This window comes from Salvelinus namaycush, chromosome 30, assembly GCF_016432855.1.
Source record: "Salvelinus namaycush isolate Seneca chromosome 30, SaNama_1.0, whole genome shotgun sequence".
Classification (NCBI taxonomy): domain Eukaryota; kingdom Metazoa; phylum Chordata; class Actinopteri; order Salmoniformes; family Salmonidae; genus Salvelinus; species Salvelinus namaycush.
Window position 1 is genome coordinate 10,727,358 of NC_052336.1, and position 21,461 is coordinate 10,748,818.

General features: G+C 42.2%; 1 protein-coding gene across 1 annotated transcript in view; it reads left to right on the forward strand.

The window, feature by feature from the left end:
- Positions 1-21,461, forward strand: part of LOC120025361 (transcription initiation factor TFIID subunit 4-like) — a 122,529-nt gene that overhangs the window by 66,928 nt on the left and 34,140 nt on the right. The window contains exons 10-12 of the mRNA XM_038969903.1: positions 1,511-1,641; positions 2,643-2,768; positions 5,725-5,781. Coding sequence (XP_038825831.1) covers positions 1,511-1,641; positions 2,643-2,768; positions 5,725-5,781 — 314 coding nt within the window. The remainder of the gene's footprint in view (positions 1-1,510; positions 1,642-2,642; positions 2,769-5,724; positions 5,782-21,461) is intronic.

Sequence of the window (21,461 nt, forward strand, 5' to 3'; positions counted from 1 at the left end):
CTCTCAGCTGGCAGCAGAACCAAGGGAGGCTCCCCAGCCTGCCAACTCTGCTCAATCAGAGGCTAGTGGGGATGTGGTCCTCCTCACACAGTGGTACACAGCCCTGACTCACCCCTCTGCTTCATGCTGCCCTCTGCTCTCTGCTGCCAACACTGGACAGGGAGATGTACAGCGGGGCAGGGTAGATTCAGACCTGGTGAGGACCAGGGAACCTTGTGTCTTTCATAATGTCCAGGAGCTTGTTTCTCTCTCCCCGTTTCTTTCTTTCTCTTTTTTTCTCTTTCTATCTCTTCCCATATCTCTCTCTCCTCTCACCCCCTTCTCTCTTTCTATCTCTCTTCTCTCCCCCCCTCTCCATTGTTCCTCAGGCTTGTCCTTGAGCCATGGGCCAGTTTCATTTGTGAAACTGCAAGCAGCAACTCCCTCCTGACTCCCAGGGCCTAGAAAATATGCACAGCTGGAGTTCTCTAGAATAGCCTCTCAAAGTAAATGTGCACTGGTACCTCAGAGGTCCAATTCTGCAGAGACGCATACAGAAGTACTCAACTCCAAAGAGACTCACTCGTGTTCAGTGCAGAAAGTTCACTTTTCTCTATTTAAGGGCAGATGAGATTACCAGTAAAAACAGTACAAAATAAAGCCTGTTAAGGTGGTTGGAAACTAACACTAAAGCAATTCAATGCTGTTTAGACTCTCCTATAGTCCTAAGCCAGGTGCTGGTGTGGACTACATTGTACATTGAGGAAGGTATTTATTTCATAGAGAACTTGGCTTTCTTTGTCTCGGTGCCTTGAATATCTCAGTTTGTAAGAGAGTGGAAGCCTTTAGTATTTTACCTTTTGACATCGCTTATGACCCAGAGAAAATGTTTTTGAATTTTCACACTAATTATCAGGCTTATACGGATCTCGATCCTTTCGAGATGTTAGACCGGGAAAAGATGTGTGTACAGTACAGCTGATTTAAATAATTGGTGTGGTTTACTTAAAAGTGTAACAGAGAGAACATTCTGTTAATGGAATATTAAAAAGGAAGAAACACAGATCCTAACCTCCTAAACTCTGTCCTCTGAATTATGACTTCACAAACTGTTTACTGCCAGACAACTAGTCGAAATGATCCTTTAAAGTTAAGGTTGGCCAATGTTGTTTACAGCTACACACATGAAATACTGCAGAGTAAGAGCTTGGCAATTCATACTTGGATACTATTCTCAACATGGCACTAGAACTGTGAAACGTCTAGACAGAGCTTTATCATTATTAAACTAATACCTTTTTCACACTATCGTCCTGACCTAAACCAAACTGTGCTGGCTCAAATGTTTTGCTTTGTCCTTTTTAGCATGGTTCCAACAACTATGGTGGATGTGGAACCAGGCCAGCTCATTACAGCTTGGTTTGGTTCGGCTCAGCTTGGTTCAGTAGTATGAAAAGCCTTTTCAGACTGGGATTTGGGGAGATCAGCATGTATTAATGTTGGAGTCCTTCTGTCTGTCTGTGACCCTAAGCTAAGAAGTTTGGCGTGTCAGAGGTTCCTATGGAGGCTGTGAACTTCATCTCCCACGCTACCCAGTCCCGACTCCGCACTGTGCTGGAGAAGGTCTCCTCCATCGCACAGCACAGGATGGACGGCGGTAAAGTAAGTAGTTGTGCCAGAGACAGACATACCTATGAGGAGGTGGGCGCTTTTTACACTTAAGTGATAAACACCATAGCACAGTTTCCACAGAAACATATTCTTCAAAACTTTGAAAAATACCTGGTAGATCTTTTGCAGGCCTCTGTCTGGCACACCAGCATGGGTGACATTAACTTTTAGCCTTGAATATAGCAATGTAACCACATTTAATTGGTTTACAATAAAGTTAATTCAACTCTGCTCCTTGTAAAAAAAAAAAAAAGCAAAAAACATAGCAACTTTGAAAAGCTGTTTTCCTGTGTGTATGTGAGGCAGAGGAGGGGTGGTGGGCTACAGCTGTCCCTGTCTTGTTTAGTCTTTTTTGCGGTTTGTAAATGAGGCGTGTTAGATGCGTGAAGTCTCCTCGTCTCTGTGAAGCCACTCTGTTGACATCAGCGAAAAAACCAACCGGGCGGGCGGCCTGAAAGAGAGAGCACGGCTCGACTGAGTTACGGAGGAGGAGAGGAGTGCAGGCTCAGCTCTGAACAAAGGAGGGAGGATGAGAGAGACGTGCGCGTGGTGACAAACCCTCAGATGTCACTCCACTCTGCTCTGCCACCCAGCTCCTCACATCGCCACAGAGAGGGAGATAGAGTGAGAGAAACTGATAAAGGGTTTTGGGGGAGAACAGAGAGACAGAGACACACACAGGGAATAAACAATTGTCATATTAACTTTTTGATGACCCACAAACTTTGTTTTCCTTCTGAAACTTGTCTCATCTTCCCATCTCCCAAGTGCAGAACAACATATTTAACACAACGAGAAGCAGTGATACCTGTAAACAAAGAAAAGTTGTGATTAGTTATCCAAACTGGTGGTTGAGAGAGACGCGGTGTCTAAAGTTGTAGTAATATGTTTATCCAAACTTGTGGTTAAAATGAGATCTTCTTAGGATCTTAAGTTATTTTTCCTCCACTCACTCTCTTTTTCTTTCTTCCCCCCTCTCTGTCTCTCTGCAGGATGAGGAGGGGTATGAGCAGTCAGCAGACGTGCGGTCGCAGCTAAAGTTCTTTGAGCAGCTGGAGAGGATAGAGAAGCAGAGGAAGGATGAACAGGAGAGAGAGATCCTACTCAAAGCAGCTAAAGTAAGTCCTAGTCGCCTTCTTGTTATAACGGCATATATCCCTTTTAGTTACAACCACACAGTCAATGAAGTGTTTTCACATTCATCCTGATCTTTAGCCCAATTTAGCAATACGCTGAAATCTTACCAGTTTCAGTTACCCCTTTTCCAAGTCTACCTAATACACCATGAAGGCCAGTGTAGGCGCTATTGTGTGTGTTACTTGTGTGTGAGGTGGTGTGTAAGGTAGTGTTTAGCTGTGCTGTGGTGTGTGTTCCTTGTCAGTGTCTAGGGCAGTGTGGTGTCTTCGCTGTTCCTGCCCAGGCCCTAGCTAACAGATGAAACCGAGTGTGTCCTCCGTAGAGTGACCTCAGTGTGTTCTCCCACCCCCTCGCTCTAGGGCTCCTTTGTCCTCTCATTGTCCCCAAACACAACAAGCAGAGAAACCACTGTGGAACTCTATACAGTCCTCTGATCTGATCCTCCTCACATACCCGCTGACACGCCCAGAGCTAAAAGCGTGTCGTGTCAGCCATCTCAGTACTCAGGAGAACCAGCTTCAACAGTAGTGGGCAGGGGAGCCTCAGAGAGCCTTACAGTCTCAGAACAGATGAATTGCATCTAGGCAGTCTCTGCACACTCATGTGTGTCCATCCAGTCACACTCAGGCTGTTGAGACTGGTGTAAACACTTCTTGCACACACTTAACTTGTATAAGATTGTGAAATGACTTGAATAAGTTCTCACATACTTCATACAATCTATCAAAGAAGACAGGTACATAATTCATTAGACATACAGTATGATGCAAAAGTTCAATACTGTCACCACCAATAGAATGTGTTTTGAAGGGAAATGCCCCACGGTGAGACATTAGAGAGAAGCTTGCTTCATTTAATACATCTTCAACAGAGACAATGTCCCACAGCTGATTGCATTACCACTTCCCTGTGTTAACAGCATTGTTATGGTCTGGTCCTGCCTGCCATGCAGGACATTAGAAACAGTCAGACTGATGAACAATGACCCGCCTTGCCGCTGTTATAGTTGGTAGTTAGGAAACTACTGCCTTGACAGCAAAGCTGTTAAGCACCAAGCTTTATTTTGTTATTTAAAAAAAGATGCAATCTTATTGCCTAACTGCAAGTGTCTTTAGAAGGAGTATATGACAGGAAGTTGTACTAAACATCAGTTTATCACACCTGAAAAAATCTTGAGTATAACTGTATAACTAATATGCAATATGTATTGTCTGGGCTCATTATTATGTCATAGGATGGTTTTGAGGCACATTAATTAATTTGACTTGTCCATTTCCACTATACACCTCCTACAGTATATTTCAGTATCTAACTGGGGTATTCAAACAGTAGTGAGGGTGGATCCAGCATCCAGCCACTGTACTGTTATGCACCCTTTGTGTCCTGTCCCCTTCCCTTTCTAGAGAGAGAGAGAGAGAGAAGGGGCGGTCAGGACAGCTGAGCTGACAGAGGAGATGTAAAGCATGTCAGTACCACCATGGCCCTTTGTAAACAGTCCATCTTTGTCCCTGTTTTCTCCCCGCTGACAGCCAGGCTCCACGCTGGGGCTCCCTTATAATTTGACCTCTTAAATAAGAATCTACTAAAATAATCCCCTCCTCCGCTCACACTCCTCCGTCCATTTAAAATATGACTCAGGTCTTCAGGGATGCTCCGGCCGACTGGAGGGCAAATGCAGTCGTTTTAGTTGAGACACCGACCAGTACGTGAACCGCCTGATATATTTAAAGCCAATTAGCAAGGAGCAGGGCAAGACGACTGGATCTGTTCATGAGGTAGTGAGGGAAGGAGGGATGGAGGGAGGGAGGGAGCCAGGGAACGGGTAGCTAGACTCTTGCTTTCCAGCACCACTGAAGGCAAATATCATTTGATTGCTTATAGTAGAAAAAAGAAACATCAGGAGGAGCGTCACGTTCAGAGATATTAATGAAGTAGTCTTTAACACCACCGGGATGACCATGCTCTTAGAGAGGTTAGGCTATGTTAAAGACACATTGGACTATTACTAGTCATATCCCTAACCTTCATTCAAGCTAAATGAATTTATGCTAGTGAAACATGAAGTAGATTTTTTTATAGAATTATTCTAATTGCTATGGCTGTTAGCTGCCTGTATTACCATAGCATAGACGAAGACCTACGGGTCGAAACGTTGTACAATAAAACTGTGGGAGCATTCAACAGTGTATCTATCTTTCTTTCATAGACTCATAGAAGAAGTACACTGCGTCTCTGATAGCTACAGTAGGCTAGTACTGTGATAGTGTGGTGATCTGGCAGGGTGCCACTAACAGTGAGCTTTTAGAAGAGTCCCTGTATGGTTAATTGGAAGCCCTGTGGTTAACAGCTCACACAGACAGGTACAAGCTGCACAGGCAGCTCAGCTCTCACTGACTAATTACAGTGGCGCTCCAGTACTGTGGACTCTGGTCCTGACTCTAGAGAGATCCGCATACACAACACACACACAAAACACACACACACACACACACACACACACACACACACACACACACACACACACACACACACACACACACACACACACACACACACACACACACACACACACACACACAGAACAGAACAGAGCAGTGGCACCGGAACAAAAGAGGGACAGACAGAGTGCCTGTGACTTTCTGAGTTTGAGCACATTCTCCCGGCCCTGTGTGCTCTGCTGGCTCGCGCAGAATTTTTAATAACCTCCTTTGATTAGAATTTCCCTCCAGCAGCTTATTTACGGCGGGATTTGGCGCAGGTTTAAAGGGCACTGGCCTCGGGCGCTCAATTGCACTTCTATGAATCCAAATACGATGTCCTTGACACCTTGTATCCTGTTCCCATTTTGTACTATTTTTGTGCTGGCTGCAACAGATGAGGGGGTCCTTAAACCAGCTGTTAACCTGTGTGTCCCCCTCCCCCCTTTTAACTCTGCAGAGTCGCTCCAGGCAAGAGGACCCAGAGCAGGCTCGGCTGAAACAAAAAGCTAAGGAGGTAAGCGCTGTGCTGGAGATCATTACCCTTGACATTTTCCCAAGACTTCAACATATAAATTTTTCATGCCTCGCTACATATGTAATGCCATTTAAAGGTCTGACTTAAAAAGTTGTAGGAATTATTTGTGCTGATTGATGTCCGCCTCGTTTGGAAAAGTGGTTTCTATAGAACAGAGACACCACACCAAAGAGATCCTCCTTCTCTTTTCTCTCTCTCTTTCTCTCTCTCCATCTCTCTTTTCTGGCTCCCAAAAACATTTTGGAGACTGCTGTTCATTGTGCATGGCTCTTTCAAAGAGATAGATTGGGGGAGCCTATCAGTGTTGTGAGTACCGGTTTAATATTCACCATAGCACTTTCCGTAGAGCCATTTGCATTGTAAAGGCTGATAGAAATATGTTTATTGTCACAGTTATACAGTGGGGAGAAGAAGTATTTGATACACTGCCGATTTTGCAGGTTTTCCTACTTACAAAGCATGTAGAGGTCTGTAGTTGTTTTATCATAGGTACACTTCAACTGTGAGAGACGGAATCTAAAACAAAAATCCAGAAAATCACATTGTATGATTTTTAAGTAATTAATTTGCATTTTATTGCATGACATAAGTATTTGATCACCTACCAACCAGTAAGAATTCCGGCTCTCACAGACCTGTTAGTTTTTCTTTAAGAAGCCCTCCTGTTCTCCACTCATTACCTGTATTAACTGCACCTGTTTGAACTCGTTACCTGTATAAAAGACACCTGTCCACACACTCAATCAAACAGACTCCAACCTCTCCACAATGGCCAAGACCAGAGAGCTGTGTAAGGACATCAGGGTTAAATAAGTCAAAGCTTTATCTCGGCCACTCATTCACTGTCTTCTTGGTAAGCAACTCCAATGTATATTTGGTCTTGTGTTTTACGTTATTGTCCTGCTGAAAGGTGAATTCATCTCCCAGTGTCTGGTGTAAAGCAGAGTGAACCAGGTTTCCTCTAGAATTTTGCCTGTGCTTAACTCCATTTAATAATTTTTTTATCCTGAAAAACTCACCAGTCCTTAATGATTACAAGCATACCCATAAAATGATGCCGCCACCACTATGCTTGAAAATATGGAGATTGGTACTCAGTTATGTGTTGTATTGGATTTGCAAAAAGTTAATTGCTTTGCCACATTTTTTGCAGTGTTACTTTAGTGCCTTGTTGCAAACAGGATGCACGTTTTGGAATATTTTTATTCTGTACAGGCTTTCTTCTTTTCACTCTGTAAATTAGGTTAGTATTTAGGAGTAACTACAATGTTGTTGATCCATCCTCAGTTTTCTCCTATCACAGCCATTAAACTCTGTAACTGTTTTAAAGTCACCGTTGGCCTCATAGTGAAATCCCTGATCGGTTTCCTTCCTCTCATTGGTCTTTGTGGTTGAATCTGTGTTTGAAATTCAACACTTTACTCAGGGATCTTACAGGTAATTGTAAGTATGGGTTACAGAGATGAGGTAGTCATTCCAAAATCATGTTAAACACTATTATTGCACATAACGAAGGGGTCGAATACTTATTGACTCAAGACATTTCAGCTTTTCATTCTAAAAACATAATTACAATTTTACATTATGGGTTATTGTGTGTAGGCCAGTGACCAAATACATCTCAATTTAATACATTTTAAATTTAGACTAACACAACAGAATATGGAAAAAGTCAAGGGGTGTGAATACTTTCTGAAGGCACTGTAGACCATAGTAGATCTAGCAACATAGAGCTGCTTAGCCACATTCAAATTCTATGTCCATACTAGTGTACCACTTAGTATGAAGCAATGTATTGGACATGCAATCCAAATGGTATGCTATGGACATTAGAATGGGGATCTTCTCTCCTCCACTCTGCTCTCTGTAAAGAGATCTTACACTACCACCACACCAGTGTGAGGTGGAGTGGTGCTTTTCCTTGGCTCTGTTCATTCGTTTAGAACCTTGAGACTAGATCTCAGCCTCCCCATAAGCCCTAGCTGCATATGCAAATGAGGCAGTGTAATAGGCTGTGCTGCGATAGGTTCGCCCCGGGGCGGTGTGATCAAAGTGGATCTCCTCCCCGTTAAGTGGCAGGCCGCTCATCATCTGGATGGGGCCAGATTATCTCCTGAGAAAGAAAGGCGGCACGCGCACATTCTCATTTTCATTTTAGAATTTCAGAAGGAGCAGAGGGAGGGGGGTTGGGGGGGTGAAATTGTTACTTTTTGTAATGTTTAGTGCGACAGTCAGGGATGACACCACTACAGGGGGAGTTTTTTTTCTACGTTTTTTCGTCCCCCCTTCTCTCTTTTTTTGCTTAATGGCCGTCGTTTCTCAGTCCCGTGCCTTTCTGGTTTTCATCACCTGACTGGCTCAAGGGGACAGAGCTAGCTGTTTGTGTCACCACGGTTACCGCGGAGGGAGTCTGTCGGTGGCGGCTCCTCATTCAGCACATCTGCACAAATGTAATCAGGATAATGAGGCTGAGCTGCTCTTCCAGGCAACGGACGGACGGGTGGACAATCCTGCCACCCCTCTCTCCAAAAATAATTTTCTATGACAGTGTTATATACTTGTTACAAGAAATGTGTGTTGAAATTGAGTTGGCGCCTGATTTGTTTGTAAAGGCAGGTGTGGTATATTGGGAGGGAACAGGGAGGAGGTGTTGGTGAACTTTATTGAGGCGCTTGCAGGTGAATTACACCCAGTCAGAGGGGATGATAGCATGTGTATGATAGAGACACATACTCTGGTAGTGTGATGGCAGCCTTGGCTCCATGTGGCCTCTATCAGACCTCTCCAGTTTCCACCTCAACCTAATCCATCGCCCTTCCCCCCTCAGACCTCAGTACCGCCCAGGCAGATAGCAAAAGGCATAAGGCCAAACGTGTGTAGCACCCCAGTTTCCTCCATTCAGAAACATTCGCCCAAAAGGTCAGATGGGCTATTTTAGAAATGCCCCCAGTGAAAATCAATGGCCAAAACGAGTATTCCTCATTTTTTTGTTGTTTGGTCTGGTCTGGTCTGTGTGCTCTGTCTGAAATCCCACTGAGGCAGGAGGCGAGGCAGTGCCTAATCATCAGGTCCTCTCAGCACTGAGAGAGGGGTGGGGGGAGAGTGGACCAGGCCTACATACATCACAGTGTCAGACACACAGACACACTGCGGCCATAGATTCATCATCAGAACTCCGTCTGGAGGCAGGGAGAGGAGAGAGGAAGACTCTCTCTGGTCTAAACTCATCATCCCCAGGACCTCACATCTCACTGGGCACATCACGTCATTTCAACGTGGATAACTTGGTAATATTTGGTTGAGACGTTGATGAATGAGATTACAACCCAGTCAAAAAGATAGCCAAAAGTTAGTTGAATTTCCAATGTGTTATCACTATGCTTTCAACCATCTAAAAGCACAACCATATAAAATCACAACCAAATTCCAATGGAAAAACAATGTCTGATTTTTAGTTGTCACCCAAATGTACAGTATATCACTGTGCTTTCAACCATTTAAAAGCACAGTTACGTTGAAAAGGGAATACAATGTCAGATTTTTTGTTGTTGTATTAATTCAACCGATTAATGCGTTATCACTGTGCTTCATCTAATTGCAGAACCAATAGGCCTGGACTGCAGTTGAAATGATCAATGTATTATTATTATTTAATGTATTACAACAGTCATTTTGAATTGTGTTTGGTTGACAACGCAAACAACATCAACATTTGAAGGAGATGTACACTACCATTCAAAAGTTTGGGGTCACTTAGAAATGTCCTTGTTTTTGAAAGAAAAGCTATTTTTTTGTCCATGAAATAACATAAAATGCATCATAAATACAGTCTTGACATTGTTAATGTTGTAAATGACTATTGTAGCTCGAAATGGCAGATTTTTTAAAATGAAATATCTACAGTTGAAGTCGGAAGTTTACATACACCATAGCCAAATACATTTAAACTCAGTTTTTCACAATTCCTGACATTTAATCCTAGTAAAAATCCCCTGTTTTAGGTCAGTTAGGATCACCACTTTATTGTAAGAATGTGAAATATAAGAATAATAGTAGAGAGAATTATTTATTTCAGCTTTTATTTCTTTCATCACATTCCCAGCATTGCCTTTAAATTGTTTAACTTGGGTCAAACGTTTCAGGGAGCCTTCCACAATAAGTTGGGTGAATTTTGGCCCATTCCTACTGACAGAGCTGGTGTAACTGAGTCAGGTTTGTAGGCCTCCTTGCTCGAACACGCTTTTTCAGTTCTGCCCACAAATGTTCTATGGGATTGAGGTCAGGGCTTTGTGATGGCAACTCCAATACCTTGACTTTGTTGTCCTTAAGCCATTTTGCCACAACTTTGGAAGTCTGCTTGGGGTCATTGTCCATTTGGAAGACTCGTTTGCGACCAAGCTTTAACTTCCTGACTGATGTCTTGAGATGTTGCTTCAATATATCCGCATAATTTTCCCTCCTCAAGATGCCATCTATTTTGTGAAGTGCACCAGTCCCTCCTTCAGCAAAGCACCCCCACAACATGTTGCTGCCACCCCCGTGCTTCCCGGTTGGGATGGTGCTTTCAAGCCTCCCCCTTTTTCCTCCAAACATAATGATGGTCATTATGGCCAAACAGTTCTATTTTTGTTTCGTCAGACCAGAGGACATTTCTCCAAAAAGTACAATCTTTGTCCCCATGTGCAGTTGCAAACAGCAGCCTGGCTTCTTCCTTGCTGAGCGGCCTTTCAGGTTATATCGATATAGGACTCGTTTTACTGTGGATATAGATACTTTTGTACCTGTTTCCTCCAACATCTTCACAAGATCCTTTCCTGTTGTTCTGGGATTGATTTGCACTTTTCACACCAAAGTACGTTCATCTCTAGGAGACAGAACGCATCTCCTTCCTGAGCGGTATGACGGCTGCGTGGTCCCATGTTGTTTATACTTGTGTACTATAGTTTGTACAGATGAACGTGGTACCTTCAGGCGTTTGAAAATTGCTCCCAAGGATGAACCAGACTTGTGGAGGTCTATAATTTTTTCTCTGAGGTCTTGGCTGATTTCTTTTGATTTTCCCATGATGTCAAGCAAAGACGCACTGAGTTTGAAGGTAGGCCTTGAAATACATCCACATGTACACCTCCAATTGACTCAAATGATGTCAATTAGCCTATCAGGAGCTTCTAAAGCCATTACATTATTTTCTGGAATTTTCCAAGCTGTTTAAAGGCACAGTCAACTTAGTGTATGTAAACTTTTGACCCACTGGAGTTGTGATACAGTGAATTATAAATGAAATAATCCGTCTGTAAACAATTGTTGGAAAAACGACTTGTGTCATGCACAAAGTAGATGTCCTAACTGACTTGCCAAAACTATAGTTTGTTAACAAGAAATGTGTGGAGCGGTTGAAAAACGAGTTTTAATGACTCCAACCTAAGTGTATGTAAACTTCCGACTTCAACTGTACATAGGCGTACAGAGGCCATTATCAGCAACCATCACTCCTGTGTTCCAATGGCACGTTGTGTTAGCTAATTCAAGTTGATCATTTTAAAAGGCTAATTGATCATTCGAAAACCCTTTTGCAATTATGTTAGCATAGCTGAAATCTAGTACCATCAAAACACCAGTCTCAAAGTCAACAGTGAAGAGGTGACCCCGGGATGCTGGCCTTCTAGGAAGAGTTGCAAAGAAAAAGCCATATCTCAGGCCAATAAAATGAAAAGAATAAGATGGGCAAAATAACAGACACTGGACAGAGGAACTCTGCCTAGAAGGCCAGCATCCCGGAGTCACCTCTTCACTGTTGACGTTGAGACTGGTGTTTTGTGTGTACTATTTAATGAAGCTGCCAGTTGAGGACTTGTGAGGCTTCTGTTTCTCAAACTAGACACTCTATTGTTGTAACGTTCGTTTTCCTCCTCTTCTGAGGAGGAGCAAGGATCGGACCAATATGCAGCGTAGTTTAAAGACATAATCACGTTTATTTAAACGAAGACGAAAAACACTTGAACAAAATAACAAACGACGTGAACAGACCTGAACTTGAGAACAAAACACATGAACGCACGAACAGGACGGAACACACGAACGAACGAAACGAAACAGTCCCGTGTGGTACAAACACTGACACAGGAACAATCACCCACAAACAAACAGTGAGAACAGCCTACCTTAATATGGTTCTCAATCAGAGGAAACGTAAAACACCTGCCCCTAATTGAGAACCATATCAGGCTAATACATTGAACCGAACATAGAAACACATAACATAGAATGCCCACCCCAACTCACGCCCTGACCATACTAAACAAAGACAAAATAAAGGAAATAAGGTCAGGAATGTGACAATTGTACTTGTCCTCTTGCTCAGTTGTGCACCGGGGGCTCACACTCCTCTTTCTATTCTGGTTAGAGCCAGTTTGCTCTGTTCTGTGAAGAGAGTAGTACACAGCATTGTACGAGATCTTCAGTTTCTTGGCAATTTCTCGCATGGATTAGCCTTAATTTCTCAGAACAAGAGTAGACTGACGAGTTTCAGAAGAAAGTGTTTTGTTTCTGGCCATTTTGAGCCTGTAATGGAACCCACAAATGCTGATGCTCCAGATACTCAACTAGTCTAAAGAAGGCCAGTTTTATTGCTTCTTTAATCAGAACAACAGTTTTCAGCTGTGCTAACATAATTTAAAAATGATCAACTTGGATTAGCTACAGTAACACAACGTGCCATTGGAACACATTAGTGATGGTTGCTGATAATGGGCCTCTGTACTCCTTTGTAGATATTCCGTAAAAAATCTGTCGTTTCCAGCTTCAAATTCATTTACAACATTAACAATGTCATTGTCATAGTCATTTACAACATTAACAATGTCTACACTGTATTTCTGATCAATTTCATGTTATTTTAATGGACAATTTTTTAAATTTTCTTTCAAAAACAAGGACATTTCTAAGTGACCCCAAACTTTTGAACTGTAGTGTATCTACCGCTTGGATAGTTCCATCTGAACCACAAGCTTAATCCCATTCTTTAAATTGTATTTTTGGTTGAGTTGGAGACGTGATATCAACATACTGTATCATTTGTTAACTTGTCAACAAGTTAATAGGCTAAATGTATTGCATTTCAGAAGTGATATTGAAATGTTTTTGCTTGTCAGTGCAACCAAATTTTAACATTTGAAGGAGATTTATCTTCTAGTTTCTTCTCTGTGCCGCTGATGTAGTCTGGCTTTAATTCCAGTTTGTCTACTAATTAATAATTGATATGTTGGATTTACGTCTCCATCTCAACCAAAAATCTAAGTGAAAGAAAAGGACTAAATCAAATCAAACTTTAAATGCACTTTAAATAAAGTTTGATTTGATTTAGTCCTATTCTTTAACTGATTTGGTCACATTTATTTTGCTCTGTTAAACCTGCCCTTTGGAATGACTTCAATAGCAACAGTGAATCTATTTTGTTTTTAAGTGGAGATCTCTCAACAACCGTTCTCATGATATCACATTGGTAATAGTCAGTGACAAATGTCAAAATTGATCAGGGCTGGGCTCGGTTAAAACCCTGGAAGGGAGACCAAAGGGTACCTGTAGATAGATAAATTCTCCAGTAGGAGGTGCTGCCCAGCCTATTGTTTTTTGTCTGATAGTGGATATGACGTTGAAGATCTGACGTAGTTTTAAAGTTACAAATTCAACATATTTCATACAAGGTTTGTCTATGTTGCAATTTGGTTACCATGGTAACATACCCCTGTGGTTGAAATTTTACCCTCAAAATAAGAGTTGATGACTTATTCCACGTCACAATACATTGACAAATAACGTTGAAACAACGTTGATTCAACCAGTTTGTTCCCAGTGGGATGGTTCTGGCTTTGAGAACACAACTGAGAGGTCGCTCAGCTCTTTAGCCTATGATTGGTTGGGAGGAGTCGGTCAAACGTCTGTCAGCTGATTGGGATAAATGGTTTCCCTAGAATTTGTTGCCTTTGTAAGGAGAGGCTTTTATTTTGATGATGGCCCTTATCCTCCTAATTTCATTCTTGATCAAACCAGCTAAGAAATGCGGGTCATTGATGTTTCGGGCCATGGCTTTAGAATCTAATTTGTTGAAAACCATAAATAATTAATGGTAAATGTGTTATTGGAAAAGCCCAATTATATTTTATACACCACATGCAATGCCAAGGCTGAGTGCAAGCTTTTTGCTTCAGGTTTCCCACAAAAATAAACATTTAGATCATTGAAATAGTTGTAAAATGGGTTACAGACTTATCATAGCTTGATACACCTATGATAAACTTCCTGGCAAAATAGGAATTGAAAGAGGTAAACTTTGGCATCATCAGGTGACATGTTGATGCAGAGGAATATCAGGGGATGGACAGTTGGACACAGAAGCCTGTCTTTTGTTCCTTCCTCAAACACACCTGATTTAAATAATCAACTAATCATGGTCTTCAGTCTGGACATGATTAGCTAAGCAGGTGTGTTTCTGCAGGGCTGGAATGAAAGCCTGCACGCCCAGCTGCTATCCAAGACTGTTTTACATAAAGGTGATCCTCCACAAGAATTGAACATAGCCAGTTTATTTAGAGGCATATCACTATACAGTTTGTGTCTTTGACGATAAGGACTGTCAGTGAGACTGTTGTTAAGACAGCTCTTGGTTGCTCTGAATGACATCCCCATATCAGCAGGCCAGAGGGGGGCTGAGGGGGTGTTGGGGTGCGGGTGGTGAGATGTGGGAGCCCCTGTCTTCCCTTCCTCTCTCTTCTCATCCAGCCAGTCGGATCTGTGTCCTTGCCGCGTTGCTCCACTTTACCACAGAGTGATTCCAGACCCGTGTGAAACTGAGAGCTGTCCAATGGGAATCGCTCAGCTTTTTGTTAGAATAATTTTCCTCAAATATTTTTCCTCCTCGGGCGTTCAGAGGGAGTTTTTTCTTGCCTCGTTTGCACACCAGGATTGATCATGAAATGTCTTGAACCACGCAGCAATGAATTCTGCCCACGCTCAACTCTCAACCTTGTATGGCACCAATTAAAAGCAAGAGGCGTTATATGTACAGTATGTCCTAGCCAGATGCATAAACATCTACATACATCCACATAGTGTATTACTGGATTGACTTGTAGTCAGTAGCATCAACATGACATAGAAACACTGGTCAACATTTTTCTCTTCCCACCTCCATCAAGAGATATTGTAGATTTAGCCAACTTATTTTAATTATAACCTGTGGATGTAACCAATGTGCTCCAAGACATCATTGGCTCTAAGACATGATTTCCCCAGCATCCCCCACAGATGACCAGGTCACATTTAGCCTGTAAAGGCGCTTGTGCAACAGGCCCCGTCATGCAGTGCTATTTCTCCTCTATTGTCAGAGGTGTCAGAGGACAAGGCTACAGTGCCATGCATTTATTACTACTTTTGTGTCTGTTGTATCTGTGGTTCACGGCCTCTCATCGTTTGGCCCCACAGAACCCGTCATCGTACCCATTGTAGAGTGCTCGCTGTTAGGTATGCTCAGGGCTAAAGCCTGTCAGAATAATCACTATGATTATGAAGCCAGTTTGGGCTAGTTAACAAAGCGCTGACATTTGGTGATATACTGTAAGGACCAAAACATGGCAGTAAATCTCTCCCTTTCATTGAACTTTTATGTTTGGCTTTTAAAATATGCTATTTGAGAGTCTCTGTACATGGAAGATTCTGTTCTACTACAGGAAAAACAGTGAGGTTAAGTATCTCTAACCTCTTAGTGGTTATTACAAATGTGTATGTAGATGCATGCAAATATCACATATCCACACGTCTTCTCAAATATTTCCCATTGTTGAAGTGTTTCATCAGTGTTGTTTGAAAGATCAAAGCGGGGCTATTTAATTGTTCATTTAATTATTTCAGAATGAAGATCTGTTTTGATTAACTCCTCAATATGCACAGCCTACTAAATAGTCCACACTAGCACTATTTTTTGTTTTATTTGTTGCTTTGTTGTCTGGAGTTTCAACTTCTCTGTTTTTTTTCCTTTCTTTTTTTCCTCAAGACATATTATAAAGAAAAAATCACCAGGCTTTTAAAAATACCTTTTGGTGTTTTGGAATATTACAAAGTCCTGTAATGAGAAGGAAAACAAACAAAAAAAGAGATTTGCCTCAGAGGGAGATTGCGGCTCGTCTTCTCTTGCAAAAGAAGCCTGTAGGACCACTTTTTCTTTGTGCGCTGTAGCACTCCTTGGGACTCCTGCGACAGGGGAATTGGGTACGCTGAGCTATGCTCGTGGCGGGGTGCCAGCCAGCCTCCCTCCGTTCCCGGGATAACAGGGAGAGGAGAGGAGGCAGGATTGAGGACACGTTTCAATTAGGGAACAAACACCACACACACAGAGGAGAGAACAAGAGCTAAATCCTGACCAGCCAGACCAACTCATATTCTCTTAACCTCTTTCCTTTCTAAACTGTACCTGTACTGGAGAACAATAGCTCAACCAGCCTGCCCCCTTTTTATTTGAGAAATATAATTTGTATAGAAATTCACAGGGGAAGGAAGAGGAGGGTAGTGTAAAAGAGAGGGGTCTTTCTTTGTGAGTTGATTCTCTAAGTGTGCCAGCTCTGCCTGCATGTTTCCATTAGATTGTCATGTTGGCTAATTAGAGAGCGGCAGCATGATTCACCTTGGTAATTAGCAGGACTTGCACACCACGTGCCTGGAGGCTAGTGTGAAAGAGGAGCCCAGCCTCAGTGCCCTGCAGTCTCCTCTCCCCTCCACTGCATGCCTGCCTTCTCTCTCTCCCTGCTTCCCTGTGAAGATTCTCTCTCTTCTCATCTACCTTCCACTTTTTTGATTTAGAAATGAATAAATCATTGCGATCGTCCTCGTCCTCTTAAATATCTGAGTTCACATCTTTTCCTAGATGCAAATGATACGTGATCAATAGAAAGGTGATGAGCACCGAATCTAACTCTTCGGAAAGAGAGAGGGAGAAGACTGCTAGCCCAAGCACGGTCGCATGTAAAGGGAGACAATGTGAAAGAAGAACATTTCAAGTTGGACATTTTCCCTTAGATAAGCATTATTTTTAATGATCACCGCTTTCCTGGCGCTTCCTTATAATGCTGCTGCTTGAATATGCTTATCGGTGATTTCTGGGTTCCTCTGTTTAAAAACGTATTTAAAAAAAAATAGTCTACAAATGTTATTCTACAGAATGATAATACTAGCTCTATGGATGGGTTTTGGAGTGTGTTTTATACACAATCAATTTTATATACACAGTCTTTATACACGGTTTAATTTCTGAAAATAAGTTGCAAATAAATACGAACCGTAGGGTCGTGATAGTGGCCCTCACACGATGACCTTAGCTCCGGGGAGGGCTCATGGTGCTGAATAATTGGTTGTTGGCTCTGGAAATAGTTCTGACGTATCCATCCAGCTCAGGAGGAAATAGAACATGCTGAGACTATAACTAGGGTTCATTTCCATAGGTAACGTATATGTACAGTGGGGAGAACAAGTATTTGATACACTGCCGATTTTGCAGGTTTTCCTACTTACAAAGCTTACTTTTCCTACTTCAACTGTGAGAGACGGAATCTAAAACAAAAATCCAGAAAATCACGTTGTATGATTTTTAAGTAATTCATTTGCATTTTATTGCATGACATAAGTATTTGATACATCAGAAAAGCAGAACTTAATATTTGGTACAGAAACCTTTGTTTGCAATTACAGAGATCATACGTTTCCTGTAGTTCTTGACCAGGTTTGCACACACTGCAGCAGGGATTTTGGCCCACTCCTCCATACAGACCTTCTCCAGATCCTTCAGGTTTCGGGGCTGTCGCTGGGCAATACGGACTTTCAGCTCCCTCCAAAGATTTTCTATTGGGTTCAGGTCTGGAGACTGGCTAGGCCACTCCAGGACCTTGAGATGCTTCTTACGGAGCCACTCCTTAGTTGCCCTGGCTGTGTGTTTCGGGTCGTTGTCATGCTGGAAGACCCAGCCACGACCCATCTTAAATGCTCTTACTGAGGGAAGGAGGTTGTTGGCCAAGATCTCGCGATATATGGCCCCATCCATCCTCCCCTCAATACGGTGCAGTCGTCCTGTCCCCTTTGCAGAAAAGCATCCCCAAAGAATGATGTTTCCACCTCCATGCTTCACGGTTGGGATGGTGTTCTTGGGGTTGTACTCATCCTTCTTCTTCCTCCAAACACGGCAAGTGGAGTTTAGACCAAAAAGCTCTATTTTTGTCTCATCAGACCACATGACCTTCTCCCATTCCTCCTCTGGATCATCCAGATGGTCATTGGCAATCTTCAGACGGGCCTGGACATGCGCTGGCTTGAGCAGGCGGACCTTGCGTGCGCTGCATGATTTTAATCCATGACGGCGTAGTGTGTTACTAATGGTTTTCTTTGAGACTGTGGTCCCAGCTCTCTTCAGGTCATTGACCAGGTCCTGCCGTGTAGTTCTGGGCTGATCCCTCACCTTCCTCATGATCATTGATGCCCCACGAGGTGAGATCTTGCATGGAGACCCAGACCGAGGGTGATTGACCGTCATCTTGCACTTCTTCCATTTTCTAATAATTGCGCCAACAGTTGTTGCCTTCTCACCAAGCTGCTTGCCTATTGTCCTGTAGCCCAGCCCAGCCTTGTGCAGGTCTACAATTTTATCCCTGATGTCCTTACACAGCTCTCTGGTCTTGGCCATTGTGGAGAGGTTGGATTCTGTTTGATTGAGTGTGTGGACAGGTGTCTTTTTTATACAGGTAACGAGTTCAAACAGGTGCAGTTAATACAGGTAATGAGTGGAGAACAGGAGGGCTTCTTAAAGAAAAACTAACAGGTCTGTGAGAGACGGAATTCTTACTGGTTGGTAGGTGATCAAATACTTATGTCATGCAATAAAATGCAAATTAATTACTTAAAAATCATACAATGTGATTTTCTGGATTTTTGTTTTAGATTCCGTCTCTCACAGTTGAAGTGTACCTATGATAAAAATTACAGACCTCTACATGCTTTGTAAGTAGGAAACACTGCTGATTTTGCAGGTTATCAAATACTTGTTCTCCCCACTGTATAATGTATATGACAGCAAACAGATGCTTTCTTCATCTCTCTATTTTATGGTGAAGAAAAACCTTGACTGAAATTCCTCAATGTGGTATTAATCACTACACATTCATGTATTCATTGTGATAAGCATGTCTATGTATAATCATTCATTAATGCAGTGACTCATACCTACCTACAGTATGTGTGTTTACTCAGAATAAATACATATTATGGTGTATAAAACAATTGTAAAAACAAAAATTGAAAGACGGTGTCCTACGTGTCAGATAATTTTATTTCCTGTATTTATTTGGGATCATTTGTTTCCAAATCCAGTTCAGTTAAAGGGGCGATCTGAGATTGCTACATCCATTTTTGGACTTTTTAATAAATTATATACAGTGCCTTCAGAAAGTATTCATACCCCTTGACTTATTCCACATTTTGTTGTGTTACAGTCTGAATTCAAAATGGAATACATCAATTGTTTCCCTCTCACCCATCTACACACAGTACCCTATAATGACAAAGCAAAAACATGTTTTTAGAAACATTTAGCAAATTTATTGAAAAAGAAATACAGAAATATCTAATTTACGTAAGTATTCACACCCCTGAGCCAATACTTTGTAGAAGCGCCTTCGGAGGCGAATACAGCTTTGAGTTGTCTTGGGTATGTCAGCTTTTCACATCTGAATTTTGAGATTTTCTCCCATTCTTCCTTTAAGATTTTCTCAAGCTCTGTTAAGTTAGATGGGGAGTGGTGGTGAACAGCAATCTTCAAGTCTTTCCACATATTTTCAATGGGATTCAAGTCTGGGTTTTGGCTGGAACACTGAAGTACTTTCACATTCTTGTTCTGGAGCCATTCCAGCGTTGCTTTGGCTGTATGCTTGGGGTCATTGTCCTGTTTGAACGTAAATCTTCTCCCCAGTCTAAGGTTGTTTGCACTCTGAAGCAGGTTCTCATCAAGGATTTACCTGTATTTGGCTCCATTCATTGTTCCCTCTATCCTTACCAGTCTCCCAGTCCCTGCCACTGAAAAGCATCCCCATAGCATGATACTGCCACCACCATGCTTCACGGTAGGGATGGCGTTCGACGGGTGAGCTGTGCCTGATTTTCTCCAAAAGATAACTTTTTGCATTCAGGCCAAAGAGTTCAATTTTTGTCTCATCAGATCACAGAATCCTTTGCCTTTCACATGCCTTTTTGCAAACTCCAGGCGTGCTGTCATGTTCCTTTTTCTCAGGAGTGGCTTCCATCTCTCCCATAAAGCCCAGAATGGTGATGTGCTGTAGAGACTGTCCTTCTGGCAGGTTCTCCCATCTCTGTCATGGAACTGGGTTCTTGGTCAACTCCATGAGGTCCTTCTTGCCTGGTCCTTCTTGCCCGGTTGCTCAGTTTGGTCAGAGGGACAGCTCTAGGCAAAGTCTGGGTAGTTCCATATTTCTTCCCAAGATATATGCCTCATCACAATTCTATCTCAGAGATCTACAGACAGTTTCTTGGACTTCATTGTATAGTTTCAGCTCTGACATGCACTGTCAACTGTCGGACCTTATATAGACAGGTGTGTTTCTTTCTAAATCATGTCCAAACAATTGAAATGGCCACAGATGGACTCCAGTCAAGTTGTAGCGACACATCAAAGTAAATCGGATGAACCTCAGCTCAATTTGGAGTGTCATAGCAAAGGGGTGTGAATAATTACTGTATATGAGTGAGATATTTCTGTATTTCATTGTCAATATTAGCAAAAAATTCTAAAAGCATGTTTTCACTTTGTCATTATGGGGTATTGTGTGTAGATGGGTGAGAAAAAAACATCTATTTAATCAATTTTGAATTCAGGCTGTAACAAAACAAAATGTGGAATAAGTCAAGGGGTATGAATACTTTCTGAAGGCACAAAGATTTTTGAAGAATATACAGTACCAGTCAAAAGTTTGGACACCTACTCATTCAAGGGTTTTTCTAGATTTTTTGTTATTTTCTACATTGTAGAATATAGTAAAGACATCAAAACTATGACATAACACATATGGAATCATGTAATAACCAAAAAAGTGTTAAACAAATCAAAACATATTTTAGATTTTTCAAAGTAGCCACCCTTTCCCTTGATGACAGCTTTGCACACTCTTGGCATTCTCTCAACCAACTTCACCTGGAATGCTTTTCCAACAGTCTTGAAGGAGTTTCCACATATGCTGAGCACTTGTTGGCTGCTTTTCCTTCACTCTGCGGTCCAACTCATCCCAAACCATCTCAATTGGGTTGAGTTCAGGTGATTGTGGAGGCCAGGTCATCTGATGCAGCACTCCATCACTCTCCTTCTTGGTCAAATAGCCCTTACCCAGCCTGGAGGTGTGTTGGGTTATTGTCCTGTTGAAAAACAAATGATAGTCCCACTAAGCGCAAATCAGATGGGATGGCGTATTGCTGCAGAATGCTGTGGTAACCATGCTGTTTAAATGTACCTTGAATTCTAAATAAATCACAGACACTGTCACCTGTGTACCACAGCTATACTGTAGCTCTTCCAAACACAGCCCCCACATCAGTAGGTCAGGGCTGAAACATGGGGA